Here is a 20,210-nt window from a genome sequence, read left to right as displayed (position 1 = left end):
TATTTATTGTATTTATTGTATTTATTGTATTTATTGTATTTATTGTATTTATTGTATTTATTGTATTAATTTTATTTATTGTATTAATTTTATTTATTGTATTAATTTTATTTATTGTATTAATTTTATTTATTGTATTAATTTTATTTATTGTATTAATTTTATTAATTTTATTAATTTTATTAATTTTATTAATTTTATTAATTTTATTAATTTTATTAATTTTATTAATTTTATTAATTTTATTAATTTTATTAATTTTATTAATTTTATTAATTTTATTAATTTTATTAATTTTATTAATTTTATTAATTTTATTAATTTTATTAATTTTATTAATTTTATTAATTTTATTAATTTTATTAATTTTATTTATTTTATTAATTTTATTAATTTTATTAATTTTATTTATTTTATTAATTTTATTAATTTTATTAATTTTATTAATTTTATTAATTTTATTAATTTTATTAATTTTATTAATTTTATTAATTTTATTAATTTTATTAATTTTATTAATTTTATTTATTTTATTTATTTTATTAATTTTATTAATTTTATTAATTTTATTAATTTTATTTATTTTATTAATTTTATTTATTTTATTAATTTTATTTATTTTATTAATTTTATTTATTTTATTAATTTTATTAATTTTATTAATTTTATTAATTTTATTTATTTTATTAATTTTATTTATTTTATTTATTTTATTTATTTTATTTATTTTATTTATTTTATTTATTTTATTTATTTTATTTATTTTATTTATTTTATTTATTTTATTTATTTTATTTATTTTATTTATTTTATTTATTTTATTTATTTTATTTATTTTATTTATTTTATTTATTTTATTTATTTTATTTATTTTATTTATTTTATTTATTTTATTTATTTTATTTATTTTATTTATTTTATTTATTTTATTTATTTTATTTATTTTATTTATTTTATTTATTTTATTTATTTTATTTATTTTATTTATTTTATTTATTTTATTTATTTTATTTATTTTATTTATTTTATTTATTTTATTTATTTTATTTATTTTATTTATTTTATTTATTTTATTTATTTTATTTATTTTATTTATTTTATTTATTTTATTTATTTTATTTATTTTATTTATTTTATTTATTATACTAAAAACAGCATATAATAAATATCTAAGTGGGGCTCCCATACAACAAACGTTATTTTTTTGCTGGTTTTTGCGTAATGGTGCGGAACCCTTCCTGCGCTAGTCAGACTCGCACATGGCCGGTTTTTTTTATTCATAGCAGCTGAATTGTACCTGATGATTTAGATCACATTAAAAGAAATACGGGTATCGTCCAATACCAAGACTATGCGGCAGTAAATTAAATTTGTAAGATTTTATTGCATAAAATCAGGTATAAATTAGACAAGAAACATAGTAGTTTCTTGTCTAATTTACTTCTATCTATACGTAACGCCTATACGGCACCCAGACTGCATGTTTAATCCAGGAATATTATTTAGAATATAAAATCATGATCTTGGGGCACGGCAGTGCCCCCGCCAAGTCGAGCGCGAAGCAAACACTGCCGTACCATCCTTTACTGGAACCATTTCGCCGCATTTTCAGGCCCCTATTTGAGAACCTCTGGATAAGACCAGAACGCAGAAATTTTCGTCATCCAGTAAGCTATAATCACATACTTAAAATCCAATTTCAAGTCTGTAGGTCATTTAGTTCCGAAGTTAAGCGAAAGCAAAGTTTCGCATTTATGACACTCATTCACTCATGATCATCAGAATAGAACTAGTACTTCACATAAACTCAGAGAGCTGAAATTTGGTACAGAGTTAGGGTTTAATGGCCACATAAAGGGTACACCTAAAAATATTGCAATATCACTCACGTTTTAAAGATCTAAGAACTGCATAAGTAAGTTTGTAATCCCATATAAATATATGATATTACAAATTTACTGTTGCAGTTCATAAATGAAGATATATTTAGTTATGATATGTGTATACATAGTATGGGTATGAGTACCCGAAAAGAAGGACTGCCTACAAAAAGAGATGAGATCCCTTAAAAAAACATTACATGTAAAAAGGTGCTAGTCTCGCAACGCTTTTACTACAAAAAAGTTTTGAGATGTAATGTGAAACCAAGTCGGTTATTTCAATCAGTGCCAGGGGGTATTAAAACCGTATCAATAAGATATCTTTAATTTGTAATACATATAATGACTTGGCAATCGCACATAATGCTTTACTCGTACCGTACTCGTAAATATGTGTAATGCTCAAACTGCAATTAGCGCTAGCGTTATGTTCAATTAGAATTATTTTTAATAGGTGACGATGATCCTTTTGCCATTATGCAGCCGTGCGATGGGCAAGTCATTATACGTATTACAAATTAAAGATATCTTATTGATACGGTTTTAACACCCCCTGGCACTGATTAAAATAACCGACTTGGTTTCACATTACATCTCAAAACTTTTTTGTAGTAAAAGCGTTGCGAGACTTGCACCTTTTTACATGTAATGTTTTTTATGGGATTACATTTATTTGATTAAGAATTATTCTTATTCAGTTTTTTCACATACTAATTATTTCTGATCAAATTTATTTAAATAATTTTGACGGGAATAAAATCAACATGATTTTATTCTTAGGAATTCTTATTTAAATAATGATTTTATTCTTGAATGACCAACACTGCTTACTAAGTATGTATGTATCTATTTAATTTAATCAAAACTATTTCACCTACCAATGTTCTATACCCAATAAATATAATGAATTCTGGTATTAATGAAAGATTTGAAGTATTAAAATAAGTTTATTTATCACTGCTATAGATATATATTTTCTGATCGCTGCATTAAGCGGTACAAGGTAAATTACGGCTTTTAGCTCATACAAACTCACCGCATATGAAAACATGTTAAACTAAAGTCTATTTTTTTATTCGGTAGACTAAAATGACATTTCATAGTATGAATGAACATCATGTGTCATTTCATTTCATACTGTGAAATGTCATTTTAGTCTACCGGATAAAGAATAGACTTTAATTGCTTATTATAAAATAAGCTCGTAATAACTAGTACATATGTCATTTGTTAACAATGGTAAAATATCTACCACAATCCACTAGCGCATGTATCTTTATCACAAAGTGATTTTTTTTAATCACTCTATCTCTATTCTCTGGAATCTAAAGATAAATTATACCTAACTATGTACCAGTAAAATTACTAGTTAGGTAAAAAATTTTCTTTAAATCAGTCTTTAATCTGTAGGTACATACCAACTGTGAACCCGAAAATACAAATAATAATCTAAGTAGCATAAAATATAACTATGTAAATAATAGCAGATATTACTAGGATAGGATGTTGTTTACTTGCAACCCCTTTTCTAAACATTTCTAAACTAGAATTGCTCCGAAACACAACAATAGGAACACACAGGTATAAAGATAAACAAAGGAATAAGCACGCTGCTGCTGTCGCTCCAAAATAATACTGTAATCGCTCACTTATGTTTTCAACTTTAGCTTAAGGACTCAAAGTGCAATATTGTTTGTATTGACAATAAGCGAAGTTACCGGCAAAAAAACTTGTTTGTGCTGAGGCTTCATAGACCGCCCATGCCAACCACGGTTATTCAATAATAAGTTGAATTTAAGTCTGCGTAAAGATTACAATCGTTTGAACTGGTTCAAAACCTTATTATGAGGTAACAGAATCGACTGGGTTTTTATTTCGGTTACCGGTAACAGGGGTTAACTCGATCTGATACGGTTACCGAATCAAAGTGTTACCTTATCAGACGGTTACCGTTATGGTAGGGGTTTTTATAACCACTTCTAAAATAACCCTATGAAAAACCCCGGTTAAGGTAACCGGTTCCGGTCCCTGGTTACAAGGGATCAAAATGATATATTTCCGTCAAGGGCGTACATTGATTCTTGAATGAAGCGATGGATTCTAAAGTAGAATCCTGAGCGTAATGAGGGATTCAAGTGTTAACGCCCAAGACGAAATAATTTTGATACCGTGTGACACATACTGCTTTTCACATCAACTATGAGGAAAATAAAAAAACCTTAGAGTTGACACAATCTGATGCTTAAACAGATTATTTAAGCTAAAAAAATAATGTGCAAAAAAATGTAAAAATAGTGTGCTAGAACAGAAAAGTGTTACTTTGATCCCTCCTAGCAGGGAGGAAAAGTGCCACTTTGATTCCTCCTAGCAGGGAAGAAAAAGCTCTTTTCTGAAACTATTCTAACTAAAAAACTATTCTATTCTATTAATAAACTGACCTGTATAACCCTCATCGGAAGCCCAGTCTCTTTCGCCAGCTGTTCCCTTATATGCCTCGTCGGTTTCGGCGTCTGCGAGAACGCCGACTTCAAGATCTCCAGCTGCTTGGCCTTGATCGTCGTTCTCGGGCCCCTCCGCTTGGAGCCTCCGTTCCCGTCGTCCGGAGACTTGTTCTCGGCCTGAGAGTCCCTGGTCTCCGGGTCACCGTCCAGGGAACCCTGGGAGAAGAGAAACAACTGAATGCGACTATGTGGTCGGGTGCTGGGCAGGTTTGGAAGAAATGGTGGAGGTATGTTAAGCTTATAAATGGGTCAATCAACTATTTCTTATTGTTATTCTGTCCCATCAGCGAGGAGACAATAGTAGCATAGATTGTTAGAAGAACTGCTGTACCATGTTCTACTAACATGCTCAGTATGGAAAGGTCTTATAACTACCATAAAATGCAAGTTTGGTTCATTTAAATACGAAAAAGCTAGAATTTTAAGAGTGACTCAGGAGACCGTAACCATAGCAACGTGTGACAAGAAAAAGTTGATTAACCCAAATACTCTTAAGGTAAATTTGAGGCAGACCGGCATAAAACATTTGTGGTTGAGTGGTTGTGAGTTGAGTCGAGTTGTTCGCTGCGCGGGATTTTACTACTTACTTAATACGTTTGTCCTTGTCTGTCACTGTGACTGGTGTTTGTCAGAAAGAGACAAAACACGTAGAGATGCCAACAACACACCTGGCCCTCCGAGTTATGCGGTTTCCCATCTCCGTTATGCCAGAGCTCGGAATGCAGCGGTGGGTGCGACGCGTGCACCGGACGGCTTGACTCGTTCATCCTCCTCTTACTTAAAATACGTTTGTCCCTGTCTATCACTTTGACTTCTGTTTGTCAAAACGAGACAGAGTATAATTTCCTTCAACCATGCCAGCAACACTCATAGTACCCACCTGGTCCTCCGAGTCTTCATGCGGTTTCTCATCCGCGTTATGCGAGAGCTCAGAATGCAGCGCCGGGTGCGGCGCATACGCCGACTGCTTGAGTAGTTCGCTGCGCGGGATTTTACTTCTTACTTAATACGTTTGTCCTTGTCTATAAGTTCTATAACTGTGGCTGGTGTTTGTCAGAAAGAGTCAGAACAAGTTGAAATCCCAGCAACACTCATAGTACCCACCTGGTCCTCCGAGTCTTCATGCGGTTTCGCGTCCCCGTTATGCGAGAGCTCAGAATGCAGCGCCGGGTGCGGCGCATACGCCGACTGCTTGAGTTGTTCGCTGCGCGGGATTTTACTTCTTACTTAATACGTTTGTCCTTGTCTATAAGTTCTATAACTGTGGCTGGTGTTTGTCAGAAAGAGTGAGAACAAGTTGAAATCCCAGCAACACTCATAGTACCCACCTGGTCCTCCGAATCTTCGTGCGGTTTCGCGTCTCCGTTATGCGAGAGCTCAGAATGCAGCGCCGGGTGCGGCGCATGCGCCGGACTACTTGAGTTGTTCGCAGCGCGGGATTCGTCTTCCTCTTCGTCATCTGAACCTGAGCCTAGAAGCGAGTCCGCTGGAACAATGGAAAGGATTTGTTAACTAAGTATCATAACTTTAATGAAACTGAAAAAACGATCATGATCATGGCACATCACATTTAAATTCAGAGCCAGAATGTCTATGGCCGCGTCCAATACGTCTATGGCCAAATAGACTGCGATTAAGCATACCTGTCTATGGTCAAGAAAATCTGTCATATACCTAGAGAAGACCATTGCCGTAGATCTAGGTAGAGTTGCGCGGAAAGAGAAGAGTCGTGGAATGTTAGGGGTCCCATACATTCTACGACTCTTTTCGTTCCGCACAGATTTTACTTTAAAAATCATACCCAGTTCGGCAATAAATTCAGATAAGACTGTGAAAAAATTATCTACACTTGCAATTGTAATTAATATTAGCCCTTATTGTAAGGTATATTAAAGCTATATTTAAGTATAGTCGTGTAAGGGTCGAAAACTGACGAATAAACGTCAACCATACTCGCACTTACATACATATAGCTGGTCAAGCAAATCTTGTCAGTAAAAAAAGGCGCGAAATTCAAATGTTCTATGGGACGATATCCCTTCGCGCCTACATTTTTCGCCGCATTTATCTACTGACAATATCTGCTTGACCAGCTATATTTACTTTTAAGAATGTGACTTAAGTCTTATCCACGGCGATAAATGATAAAAATAAAAACGCACCATGTTTGATCTGCAAAATATTTATTATGCTGCAAAATTATTATTTTGTCATACCGCATTGAACATTGTAGTCATGCTCACATGTACATTTTGTGTATAGTTTGCGGTGACGAAGGCGGGTCTGGTATTGGCACTTCAATTAACACGTGAGGTCTGAAGTACGTTCGTTTTAAAATATAAGTACTTACAAGTAGTCATAGGTACTATACGAGTGTGTTTACGATAAAAAAGTATAAACACATATTTGTAGCACATGGAATTCGTAGCACCTGCCAAGGTTAATGAAAATGAGTCGTAATTTTGTATAGAATTTGCATACAAAACAAAGTGTAGATATAAACAGTATTATTCTATAGTGCAGTATGTCAACCAATTACAGTCTAGGTGTAATATTAAAATGTTGTTGGTAAATTTTACCTGAGTGCATACTGTATATTCCTAAAATTATATTCCGAGAAAACATACAATATAATATAATATAAACTTTAACGACATTATTTTCCAATCATAAACCTAACTGCTCTCATAACCAGCACCCTTTTACAATTGGATTGAACCTATCAAAAAGTAATCGCGTGCCCCGGCTAAACTAAATAAAAATGCAATTTCTGCACCCCAAAGACGGGGAGGAATTAGCCGCAAAAACAATTACTTACCTATATCGAGTCGGCTCAGATGAAAAAAGATACAACTGACAGGAATGAAACACAGTGATGAGCTATTCTGTGTTGGGGTTTTTAAAGTAATGCTAGTGGCCCCTACTTTTAGGAATAAGTAGACGTAAAAAATCTCTTAATAAATTCTACAAGAAAATGTAAAATCGAGATTAAACTCTCGTGGGACATATTCTAAACTGTTTAGGCGACAACGGGCCCGAAACATGTCGCCAATAGCGACTAAAATTTCAAGTGAGTGAAACCGTTGTCGTCTAAACAGATTTAAAAAAATGTTAACCATTTCTCACCAAGGGTTTGAAAATTGAGGATAGGTTGATGACTAAGGTAGTATTAATATCACCAGGCATCGGAGTTTTTGTCGCATGGTAAGACTAATAGCAAGCTATGGAGTCGACATTTGCCATAAATGTAAACTCTTATTCATACTCATACTCATTTATTTAATTTATCTTAAAATGCCTTTAGAGCGGTCGGTCGTGTATATTATCTTAGTCGAATTATATAAAAAAATATTTTTCTATTACATTATGAATTCATAACTTCAACTATTTTAACATACAACTATACAAACTACATCGCTGCGAAAGACCTAATGTCATGTAGGTACTGACCGCTGATAAAATTGATTAGTATTTGTCATGTGTCAATCACTGGTGATTGCAAACGTAGTAGTTATTTATATCTGTAAGTGGTAAATACGTTGTGAAATATTCCATAATTAATTATTATGCCTAACCCAGAAATAGCTGCAATTTTGGCATGGATAGAGCCATACAACGATTTACAATATGACTATGAAAAATCTGCTATAGTGTGCTTGAGTTGTGAAGTACAACTCGTCCAATTGAAACATACATTTATTGCAACAAATGAGGTTTAATAAATTAAAATAAATTAAACTTATATACGTAGTAACTATTTAGTAATCTGTTCTCATATTAAATAAAATTAATCATGAGTATGAGTATGAATAAGAGTTTACATTTATGGCAAATGTCGACTCCATAGCTTGCTATTAGTCTTACCATGCGACAAAAACTCCGATGCCTGAATATCACATAACAAACAAGTTAGGTATAGGAAAGTCGGGGCTACCTTTTTGAAAATCTAAGAACATTATTTCTTTCTATCAAGGCAGAAACTTTTCCTAGTTCGGAGATCTCAAAGATTAAAGCACCAAAGATTAAATATTTAAATCGGCGGCAATTTTATTACTTAGATATACTTTTACTTCTTTGTATTCTCTAGAGTCAGACCATGTATTTATTTATGAGTATCTATACATATAGGTATGTCATATCGTCGCCTAGTCCTCTAGTACTACGGTCGATCCGTGTAAAATGGCCTCCTAATATTTAGGTATACCTATGCCGTTTGTAAGGCGTAATGACAATCCGCACTTTGTTCTATCAAAGTCGGCGCAGAGGTAGCTTAGATGGACTTTATGCCTGTTATTTTCAATATCAAACTAACTGGCCAGATAATGGAAATGTTTTATTTTAAAAACGCCTCCAGCCAAACTCGAAGTTAGGCACGTACTCGTAGTAGGGGCGCGAAAACCGTTTACCCTCGACAAACACTGGGGTCGCAGATATAAAATATTTGCGGCCCGGAGAGGGCACAGCTGGCTGTCTATTAGCTATACCTATCATTATTCATTACATAGTACCTATAACCCAAACTAATATTTAGATAGAAAAAAATGTTGCCAAAAAGTTTCTTGAAATTTCAATATTTTGCATTATCTTGACTCAATTGACCCAGTCCTGTCGATGTCCAGACTTTTCTTGCAGGTGACTGTAGGTATATTTGCCTATATATACTAATGCAAAACGGACTTTTTTTATCATACCAATGTTCACGAAAGAATGAATGACGTTGGACGATATACGCAATAGTTTACACAAGCACGTAAAGTTCTACCCTTTGGCACTGAATTATAATAAAATTTTCTTACAGCATCCTAACATTCGAGAATCTAATCAAAATTCACGAGCCTACATATGTAAATTTTTTTTAGCCATACCGGCACAGCCCGCGGCTACGCCAACATCTGACACGGCGCGATGAGCTTGTCCGAGCGCCGATATGCGAACAACTGACAACCCTACGAGCTCCGACAATTTATTTATTCAAATTTGAATTTGGAATATCGTTGGAACGTTTTTAAATGAAGTTAGGGTTGTTAAGGCTAACTTTCAGCCAGTAATGTGAGTTATGACGCTATTGTATAGGTACTCAATTTTTGAGAGAAGACTTGAAGATTAACATACTGAAATTCAAATTATGCAGATTTTTAATAGGTTTTTATTTATTTATTTAATAAAGTAGGTTTAGATAGGTAGGAACCATTCAAGCATTGAAGGTTTAACTACAATCAGCACGAAATTAAAACGGATTATTAGATAGGTAGAACGAAACGCAACTGTCACTGTCACACTAATTTGGAAGAGTGATAGAGAGACAAAGCGTTTCGTTGTCGTAACGCCAGCGATTTTCACCTTGGCTAGGCACTCTGTACCTAGTACCTACTACCAGAAGATTTCTAAGCGTTTCACATGTCGGTAAGCTTGAAATCTCATATGCTGCTTCGTTTTTGCCAAAATATCAGCAGTGAGCCTATTTTTTTTCTTAAAGCATGAACATTAAAATGACGGCCAGTTCGACAAGTGAGTCGCTGTTCTATTAGAATAGTCAAGAGGTTAGTAGCTTCGTAGCGTAACGTCATTATGTTTTCGGAAATCTTTTTATCGCGCCGCCTAATTTGGCCTGTTTCCCCCCGATGACTTGCGGGAAACACGCAAGTCAGCGCAAGATTAATATGCTCTGGTATTCCGTTATTCATATTTGTGGCTGGCTGGTGTACGGCTAATGTCAGACGCAGAAATGACTTTTGCCAAAAAAAAACATTTTGATCCTAGAGTCCGTGTAAGCAAAGTTTGCTTACACGGACTCTAGGATCAAAATGTTTTTTTGGAATGTTTGCTTAGCAAACATTCCACCGACTAGAGTCTGTGCGGAAAGAGAAGAGTCGTGAAATGTATTGGGCCCCATAGATTTCACGACTCATCTCTTTCCGCACAGTCTCTAGGATATAAAGAAGTTGAACATTGTTATTAATAAATGTCAAATTTTCATAGAAAATTGAGATTGCAACACTTCGACATTGCAAATAGCTTAGCCCGAAATAGCTTAGTCTGCCTCTGCCACAAGCGATTGTTGTGGAAATTATGGCTATTGAAGGTTATTGTAATTTGTAAATATGTTTGTGTCTAATTTGTTACGTAATAGTGTCAAAAACATGGTGCATGTAGGTGAATGGTATGGGCGACTGTGTCGTGAAAATGTCAAGAAAATTAATTTCAAAAATCATGGCCGTTTTTAAGGACACAGGATGGTTAGTGTTGCTGAACTGAATTCTACTGTAGAGAATTGCCGAATAAGTACCTAGTAGGTATAGGTACCTACTTATCTATGTATCTATCATATTTCTACTTGTAATTAGGTAAGTGGTTTTCATAACGCTGAATATGCTTCATGCTTATCAAATTATTCAGTAAAAAATATGTAGTTAGGTCTTTTATAAGTGTGCATATGGTAGGTAGAGCTTTTATTAAATAACATTTGGAGACCTGAAAAAGACCTAGAGATGGACCAAGCTAACTCTGCATCGCATTTGCAATGACAAAGTGTGGCGATGTCATCATTAATGTCTGATTTCTATGAAAATATTACATTTATAATTTAATGACGCTGACTTTCAGCCATATTCGAACTTTAAGATAGGTACGTCAAATATTAGATATAGAAACGATGTGGATCGGATATGACAGTGTCAAACAAGTGTCAAGTTTTTGTTTGAGAACTTTTGACACTTATTTGACACTGACATATCCGATCCATGTCGTTTCTATATTTATAATATTTGACGTATCTTAAAGTTCGAATATGGCTGTTTGTTCTAGTCAAGTAACCTATGCCATGATCGACATCATAACACTACAATTACTTGTAAACCCTAAAACTTCGTTTTTCTCACAGGCAAGTTTGCCCAGGCCCTCGAGAGCAAGCGTCCGCGGCCGAGGGCCCTCAGGGCCCTGTTCCGCCGTCGGTAAACACTACACTTAGCTCAAGTGGAAGATCGGTGTGGTAGATAAACAGACAGAGTATTTGCAAACATTGATGGGTTGGTTTTAATTTTTATTGGTTAAAATAAAACGCTTAAGTTTTGTGTCAAGCTTGCTTGCAGGTATAAGAAAATGTTTTTGATTCACAAACCTACAAGATTTCTTTTCGATATTATTACCTAAACATGGTTTATTGGCCAGAATCGGGACCTTTAAAAATGTTTTTTTTTTTTGTAAAGTTAACCAACCTAGATTTAGAAGTTATTCCAGATAAATTCAGAATTCACAAAATCAAGATTCAAAACAACTTCCTTCGGCAACCTTCAAATCAAGGGTGAACAGGCACCATCTGGGCAGACTCGCTCTATCGTAGGCCACGTCTTCGCCTCGGCTAGTCTGTGGCCATGAGTAAGCCCATTTTTAATTAAAAGAAAACTCCTTATTCATTGATAAAAATATTAACTAGATCCACATTACTTGTCTTCGTTCTGATTTAATCGCGAACATTGCTGTCGGTGAGTTAGGTACCGAAAGCTTCCTAAAAAATGTCCAGCCAGCCTATTATGGATAGCTTTATCCATCTTTATCCACGTGATAAAATAACTGTCACTGTTTAACACCGTGGGAAAGAAAGTGACGGACACCGTTTTATCACGCTGTCACGTAGACAAGAACGACCATCATATCCGTACAGAATTCGAAAATCGAACGATATTTCATGGCATTGCAGTTGGCACCAGCGAACGCACGCCCCAATTTTAAAATCAATTTTAAACCGCCCCCAAATAAACGACTTCCTTTGTCCCGGCCGTAGTCCCTAATCGAATTTTGGCGGGAAAACGGTCCTTTTATTGTCGAATTTTCAATTCAAACGCGAAACGAGACTTTGATCTGGGTTCAAAACGATGTTTGTGGCTTCTTTATACGGAACGATTACTACCTATTTATTTTCCATTTCGTGTGTGTTTCTTTAATGAAGTTGTTCGTATGTACCTTTACATCAATAGATATGTAGGAAACATTTGTACCTGGTACAAACAGCAACTCTCCTAACTTGTACTTACATCGGTGGACCTTATTACAAAAAGGTCCAATGTACAGTTAACAGTGTGGGCGATGGTACCTTCTTTGAATATTTTGCTAATTTTTTTCATGATTTAGGTACTTATTGCCAAAATTTTGTTAATTTTTTCGTGATTTACTTGCCAATGCAGTAGAGGAAAATATTTAATTCCTTTTATCCGTCACGTTTTCTGCGGCTTAAACGTGAGATTTGTTTACAGTTCTAGTTGGGTGAATTAGTATAAAACATAATTTTTTTAATTGTTACCTTTTTACTATCATGTGTGTATCTCAGATGAAGTTCTAAGTAGGTACCTACACAAATCCTTCTGACATAAACATTTTTAATGAATAACATACCTACAACAAATGACCTATCAATGAAGTTAACCCATGGAATACTGCAGTAGGTACAGGTACTGTAATTATTATGACGTGCAAAGTTGTAATTTTATAAATAAATTTTGGAATTGGAGTGTCATGCTATACCTACTCATACTAGAAAATAGTGGGGGGTTCGCAGTCAGTATACACACTGAAATTTTATTGAAAAGGAATGAAATAAAAGCTCTAGGCTCATTAACCTAACGGCAAGTTAACTATAACATTGAGATAATCTCTGCCATCTCTTTAGGTCCAAGATAATGCAAATGGACACTCAAGAGCTATTAACAATTCAATCAGCGCGATTCATGAATAATTCCACCAAAATATTACCACTATCTCAACATCTCTAACAACCTATTAGCACTGAAAAAGTAATAAAAATCAGTGATTATTTTGTATTACAAGCATATTAAAGTTTGTTATTGCGTGTTTATGGGGCCGACCGTTAATTTGAGACCACCATCTTAAAAGTAAAATAAGAAACCGAAAGATAAGGATCTAAGAACATAAAAGATATGGGAACCTTTGTGGAGTTGGTAGCCGCTTCATATATACGGTGCTCATATAGACGTGGAGTCACGCACACTGGGCCGGTGTCTGAGCACACATCGAAGGGTACCGTACGCACACATGGAACGGCGGGTTGTGATTGGTGAAAGCGGTGGCGACGGTCACGCCTTCTTTTATCGATGTGCGCGGAGAGCGTGCGTGCGAAAGATCGGTGTATGTGAAAGTAGTGTATAGAACGACAGACGGTGCTTTGGGCTGGTGAAAATGCTTTTTTTTTCAGTTTCGGGCAACTCGATGTTGAAACCGTTTTGATAGAAATATTTTTTACGGGATAGCCTCAACTCTCAATATAATCTGATTAAGAGAGAGTTCCAGTAAAATGCCTTTGAAAAAAATATTTTGAAACAAAAGTTTAATGTAAGGATTTTAACTTGAATTATTCTTTAAATTCTCGACAATTTTTAATTTTAAGTTATAATTTTTTTAATGAACGTACCAGTTTCCAATTTTCGTATAATTAAAGTTGTAAGTAAAATGCTTCCTTCCTCCTTCCGGTTTTTTTTTTTAATTATTTGAGCTTCCTTATTTAAATTTTTTACAAGACCATTACTTGCTTAAATTGATATTTACTTAGATCAAACTTTGTTCACTAAAACACCAGGCCTATGCTAAGTATTTAATAAAACCGAATCATTTAACAGTTAATTATCAAAAGACTTCCCCACAAGTCCCACAACACAACCCCAAAGCCGACTTACAACGAGCCGACTTTTTTGCTACCACAAAACGCAGTCGGCATGACTTGCCACTTTGCAGTCGTCTGATTCGTGACTTGCTTTTTGAGGTTATGTACGAGAGTATGTGAGTTTTTGAGGTAGCCGTTATATTTTGTATGGGAAAAAACGCACAAAAGGCTGTTTTGGGAGTCAAGAATAAGGAGTTGATTGTAGTTTTTGTTAGAATGATATGAAGGAATAAAAAGCCAATGTTATGTTGTGAAGAAATACACTACCTATACTATTTTATACTTATACCGACACGGTACAATTTAAATAGGAAATAATACAGCTACCTACTTAAATATATAGGAACATATAGTAAGGAATCAATATCAGCAATATACCTACTTCCATGGGATCATTTACGAGGTTCAAGCTTTCAAATAAAAAAACGAACTACGAAAGTAACGTAAAATCGTTTTTAAGGTACCGTACCCAAAGGGTAAAAAACGGGACCCTATTACTAAGACTTCGCTGTCCGTCCGTCCGTCCGTCTGTCACCAGGCTGTATCTCATGAACCGCGATAGCTAGACATTTGAAATTTTCACAAATGATGTATCTCTGTTGCCGCTATAACAACAAATACTAAAAATGAAATAAAATTAATATTTAAGGGGGGCTCCCATACAACAAACACGATTTTTTTGCTCTATTTTTTGTTGAAGGTGCGGAACCCTCCGTGCGCGAGTCCGACTCGCACTTGGGCGGTTTTTTTTTACAATTCTAAATAGAGTTAGACCAAGCTAACTCTGCATGGCATTTTCAATGACAATGTGTAATGTCAAAATATGACACCCCACACTCTGTTTTATTCAAGTCGGTGCAAAGTTTGCTTCGACCGATTCTAAATTCTAATTTCAATTATCAATTTTATTCACAAATAAGCTAATACTTTTCCTACAGCATACTAGTAAGTCTAAACACGTACAGTGGCAAATAACGATCATACCCCCGATATTAAATCTTCAAACCTACTACAAGCATCGACACAACATTATTTATTCAATAACACCATAATGATATACTACAGCAGGTCAGCGAAGCGACCCGGCAAGCACCGGCTCCTTAATTCCATACAAAGACAAACTTAAACAAAGAAAACAACATAAATAACATTTATTCAACAGTCGAACAGCAATATGTCAGCGTCTAACCGCCATTAGGGACGCCATATTGATCTAACCATAGACAAAATGATCTAACATTCTAAACACAATGGCGCGAAAGCAGACAAATTAGGCAGCCATATACATCGCGGTGAAGAATTGGGTGCGGGATAATTATTTTTTTGGGTATGACAAATAGGTTATTGATTGAATAGAACTAAGTAAGAAGAGTAAAGAAAGGCCAATGTAACATTTTTCCATGTGTGATGTGGTCTGGTTGACTTACATACTACTTAGACAGAATTTAATATAGGTAAGTTTGATAGCGAGTATAATTAGCGTCGGTTAAATAATAAGAATCATTATGATAGGTGTCTTGAAACTGATATCATTTTATTTACGTAACAGTGGCTGCCTGGCTGGCCGTAAAGTCCCTTGGATTTGGATAAGCCTGACCTAATTTGTTTTGAAACCGGTAAGATGTGCTAAATAATTTTAAAATGTAGGCAACCCGATAGGTATCGAGTTTTATGAGCGACCAGGGGCCCACACGTTCCCAGCCCAGACGTTCTGTAGAACGTCTTGTACGATCTGTAGAACGCCTTGTATGTAAACGTGAAAAGAACAACAACATCAAAACAGCTATCAATTCCAGAGTGCGCCGCTCGTACCGTGTTGGTACGAGCGGCGCCGTGACCGCAGATCGTGACCCTCCGAGATTGCGCCCGCGCCGGTGCGTGTGCGGTGGCTTTATTTATTTATGTGTGTGTTGATTATGTGAAAGTTGGGGATTTTTGATTGGTACCATCTTTACCTGAGCATTATATGCCTTACTGATGTCGGTAAATACAATCAAGAGAAGTAACTTAGGTACTTAGTGGACGTATTCAAAATACACCTTTATTGTTAAGAGAAAAAAAATTGTGCAGATCAATTTGTAGAGCTTTTTTTTGGATGCTTTTTAATCCATTTTGTGACATGATTGTATGATGGCGTGGTGTGGGTATGTAATTAAAAGTACCTAACCTAACTAAGCTTAAAATTAGTTAGATAACGAGAAATTAAATAAGGTAATATTTACAGCTGTTAATTTTCTGTTGAATTAGTTCAAAATTGAAATTGAAATTACAAGAAACTCATTAGTAGCTTAAAGAAAATCATAAAATTTCTCCCTTTACACATGATAAAACCATGTTACATATTTTACAAACGCCATATTAATCTAAACAAATAGCCCAAATAGGTCCACTTAAATGTATCTCGAGTCCCTAAGTGCTACTTGCACCTACTCACTAACCCGGGCTTCACCGGTTAAACCGTTAACCCAGTGTCAAATTGTACTGGTAATCATGGTAACTCCAGGTTTAACCGGTTGGCCCTGGGTTAGTGAATGGCGCAAGTGGCCCTAAGTAGCTTAATACCATAAAGCCTACAACAAGTTGTCACATAATAATAACCAGGAGTAATGAAGCATTTACGGGCGTATGAAATCGCTGCACAATGAGCGAGGAGACGCGCGCGCCGTGACACACGGCGCGAATCGCGCGCTGATGTGCGCGCGCGCTGATGTGCGCGCGCGCTTTATGCGAAAAACGTATGCGCCAAGAATCTTATAAAACAGTGGAGATTACGCGTAGAATAAATATTTGAGGCAAGGAAATGAGTTTGAATTAAGTTCACTGTTTGCTGTCTGGAGGAAGTTCCAGGATGATTTAGCTTAGTATTTAAAATATTGGTGGCTCTCCTTCTTAAAATGATCCAAGGCTCCTAAGGAATTATGGTGCAAAAGTAGACTTTATCGACATAAAACGCCGTAAACTGCACTTTTTCGTCTTGTACTGGCACAATAAAAAAATCTGGGAAATGTTACTTTCTGTTGAAGTTAATATTTTAGCTTCCATTTTTTTTTATAATTTTTATATTTTAAGTTTCCAAATGGAGCCTCTACCTTGACAGCTAATATAACAAACGCTTTCATGTATGTTAATCAGTTATTTGCATTATTATTTTGTTCTCTGACGTGATTAAAATTTCATTTAAACTTGATGATGATGAGATCGCGAGATATACTTCTTATAAAAGAAATTGTGTCTACAAACCTGTACAAGGCATTAACTAGCTGCATCTACCGAACAGTAGAAGTCATTCAACAAGTGAATGCGATATAATTAAAAAGGCCGGGCCAAACACGATCAATCTCAGCTTCATCTCCCCACATAAAGTCAAAATAATAGATGGCCACTCTAATGTCACTTTTTTGTTCGACGGCCGACGTACACGACGGAATTGACAGGTCATCAGAGAGGCGCAGGCGCGGTGACGATGCTCTTTCTCGACACCGACGGAAAACAAATCAAGTAGGCGCCTCTACGGCCGAATGTAATCCTTAATCAGTAGCAATGAAAGGCGATAAATCCATGAAATGAACACGCGTATAAGACTTTTGTTGACGATCGGAGCGCCTGCCGTTCGGTTCTTTTTTCAAAAGATAATCTTCGGCGGCTGAGGCGTGAAGGCCGAGCGCCACACAACATGGCGTCGACAGGTTTCTTCCCGTTTTTTTACCTCTTTGTTCCTTTCCATTATTGTCTATACATGTTTCGTTCCCGCGTTCGATTTTTGAATATGCTTTTTTATTTTTTATCGGTGTTATTAATATTATCGCGGCTTTATTGTTCCCCTTTATTTACATACACGGTTGAAAAACGGACCAAAACAAGGTCTATCTGTGATGAGGCGAGACGTTAATCTGAATTCGGCGAAACGCGATTAAAGCACAAATGAACATCATCACTGGATAGCATTCCTGTGTCCGATTCGCGAAGAATGGGCGGTTCGCAGAAAATAATGATTTACTGGAGGCAGTAAACATTTGAAAACTATAAAAACGGGGAGGTCTGGACCGGTAGCTTGAGAACGTTCACGGGTTTCGGCAACCTTGGACAGAGGTCATTTCTAAATTTAATGGTTTTGAATCGTGTTAACAGGCAAGCATTGTGATTATTGATCAGATACTTCAATTACAGATTGTAAGGCGGCGACGCACCGTTTACACTGAAATACTTTTGTTCGCGATTTAGGAGTTGATTCCATGGTTCAAGGTCTCTAGTATGACCTAAATAACTCGTTAAGTAAGACAGATGACACATCGCTGAGTAAGTTTATTTAAAATACCGTGTTATAAAAAAGTAGTATGAGTGGGATCGGATATTTTGTTCGGTGCAGCAATGCGGAAGTATACCGTTTGTTGCTGGCTGTCAGCAAATGAACAATACGAAACGTCGATTAAAAACTGAACGGCGCTCTAGGAATTACCTGCTCCGGTTAACTCAAGTTTTACTGACTGCCGTAAAAACTACTGCAGAATATTTTCACATTCCGCCCACCCAAATTATTTGTGACCTTAACGAACCTAGATTGAGTCTAAAATTGTTTGTTTACCTCAATTACATAAGATGTTTGCGTTTCAAGTCAACTAATTAAGTTTCACAACATCTGTACCCGATTTTGAATTCTTGTGATCTGATGATAAAGGCGAGTTTTGAATGGGAGGTGTAAGGAAGCAAATGAAATGAGGCATCGCGGGTTTGATTCCCGATTCAGGCTATTAAAGTGTTAAGGTTAAGTTGAATAATGCCACGGTCGGGTTGTTAGCATATGTTTTGTGTATGAATGGGCCCGTTTTGGCTGAACAGCCGTTGGATTGAGTGTCGGATGTCGTGTGCTTAACGATTGTTGTGATTCTGAGAATGTTTGTTGTGCATTCATAAAATACGGAGGCTTTTTTATTCTTTTGGCAGACGGGAAGGCGCGCGAAGAAATTTTACTACCGAAAGTAAGTAAGCTTATGTTTAGTGGGCGAAGGAAGGAAGGAATTTACTTGCGAAGTAGCAGTGCAATGTGATGCGATGCTCTTGTCGTTGTAAAAGTAGCAAAAAGAGATGTCACTGTCTCCTGTCACTTGTTATTTGTTCTTCTTCTCTGTCGTGGTCACGTTTCGACGGGGCAATGCACAGGCACGGATCGAGATACATTTCCACTTGAAACAGGAAAAAGGCACTTGCTGAACATCTGATGAATTTTGACTCAGTTAAATTCTAGCGGCGGCTACCATGGGAACATTGGAAACCTTAGCAGCCAAAAACCCAAACATCAATTAACGAAAGATCATTACACACGAGAACCTCTAGTATCGATAAATAACCAGCATTGGTCCTTTAACACTGGGGACGTAGGGGGCCCAATTACCGAGGGCCCCCCCGCGAGGACGGGCCTTTGGCGCTCCGGCCCCAGGGTACCCTGACTCACGGCTGAATTAATCAGGCAAAGGATAAATGAACATTTTTTTTAAAAGGTGATTTTGGACCATAAATCTATTTTAGGTGAAAACATAAATCCTAATCCTCGGGGCTCTAATGAGGAGGCTGATTGCGAGTTATGTTCTAGGTTTAACGTCCTTTTTCGAGGGTTTTTGTTTCTATTCGTTTGTTTACCTTTTTTTTTGGGTTGTTTTATTTTTCTGATATTTGGACCTTAACTTCATATTGAATGAGCAGTTTTGTTCAACATTATGTTTATTTTTTTAATAATTTCAATAAAGTACGATAAAAAATTAATTAATGAATGTTTGTTGTTTTTGTATTGTTGTTATATTACAAACTGCAAAATTAAAGAGTTGTCTTAATAATATTGATAATTATTCGTAGTCAGTTAGTCTTTAATAAAACATAAAAACGAAAATCAACTCAAACTCATCGTTACTTTCTATAAGAAAGACATAATTTCAATGCCGAACTGCACAAAATATCAAAAGCCCCTAAAATAGCGACTTCGGTTCCAATCTAAACGGCACAGACGGGTTCGCGGGAAATAATATTTCCTTATCTACCCTACCGGCTCCCCCTGGGTAGGGTAGGGTAGGTATATTAGGGTTCCACGATGACAGTTTCAGAACTTCGCCGCGGATCTGGGAGGGATGAGGATTTCTGATTGTTTTTCTTGTTTCAATGTCATTGTTG

General features: G+C 35.7%; 1 protein-coding gene across 1 annotated transcript in view; it reads right to left on the bottom strand.

The window, feature by feature from the left end:
• LOC134656879 (LIM/homeobox protein Lhx1) overlaps nucleotides 1-20,210 on the bottom strand; it is an 80,711-nt gene that overhangs the window by 27,959 nt on the left and 32,542 nt on the right. Inside the window, 2 exon segments of the mRNA XM_063512417.1 lie at nucleotides 4,319-4,537; nucleotides 5,710-5,867. Of these exon segments, the coding sequence (XP_063368487.1) occupies nucleotides 4,319-4,537; nucleotides 5,710-5,867 (377 nt within the window).

Source organism: Cydia amplana, chromosome 19 (assembly GCF_948474715.1).
Source record: "Cydia amplana chromosome 19, ilCydAmpl1.1, whole genome shotgun sequence".
In the NCBI taxonomy this organism is placed as follows: Eukaryota; Metazoa; Arthropoda; class Insecta; order Lepidoptera; family Tortricidae; genus Cydia; species Cydia amplana.
Note: the sequence above shows the minus strand (reverse complement) of the source record. Positions and strands in the feature narration are given on the sequence as shown.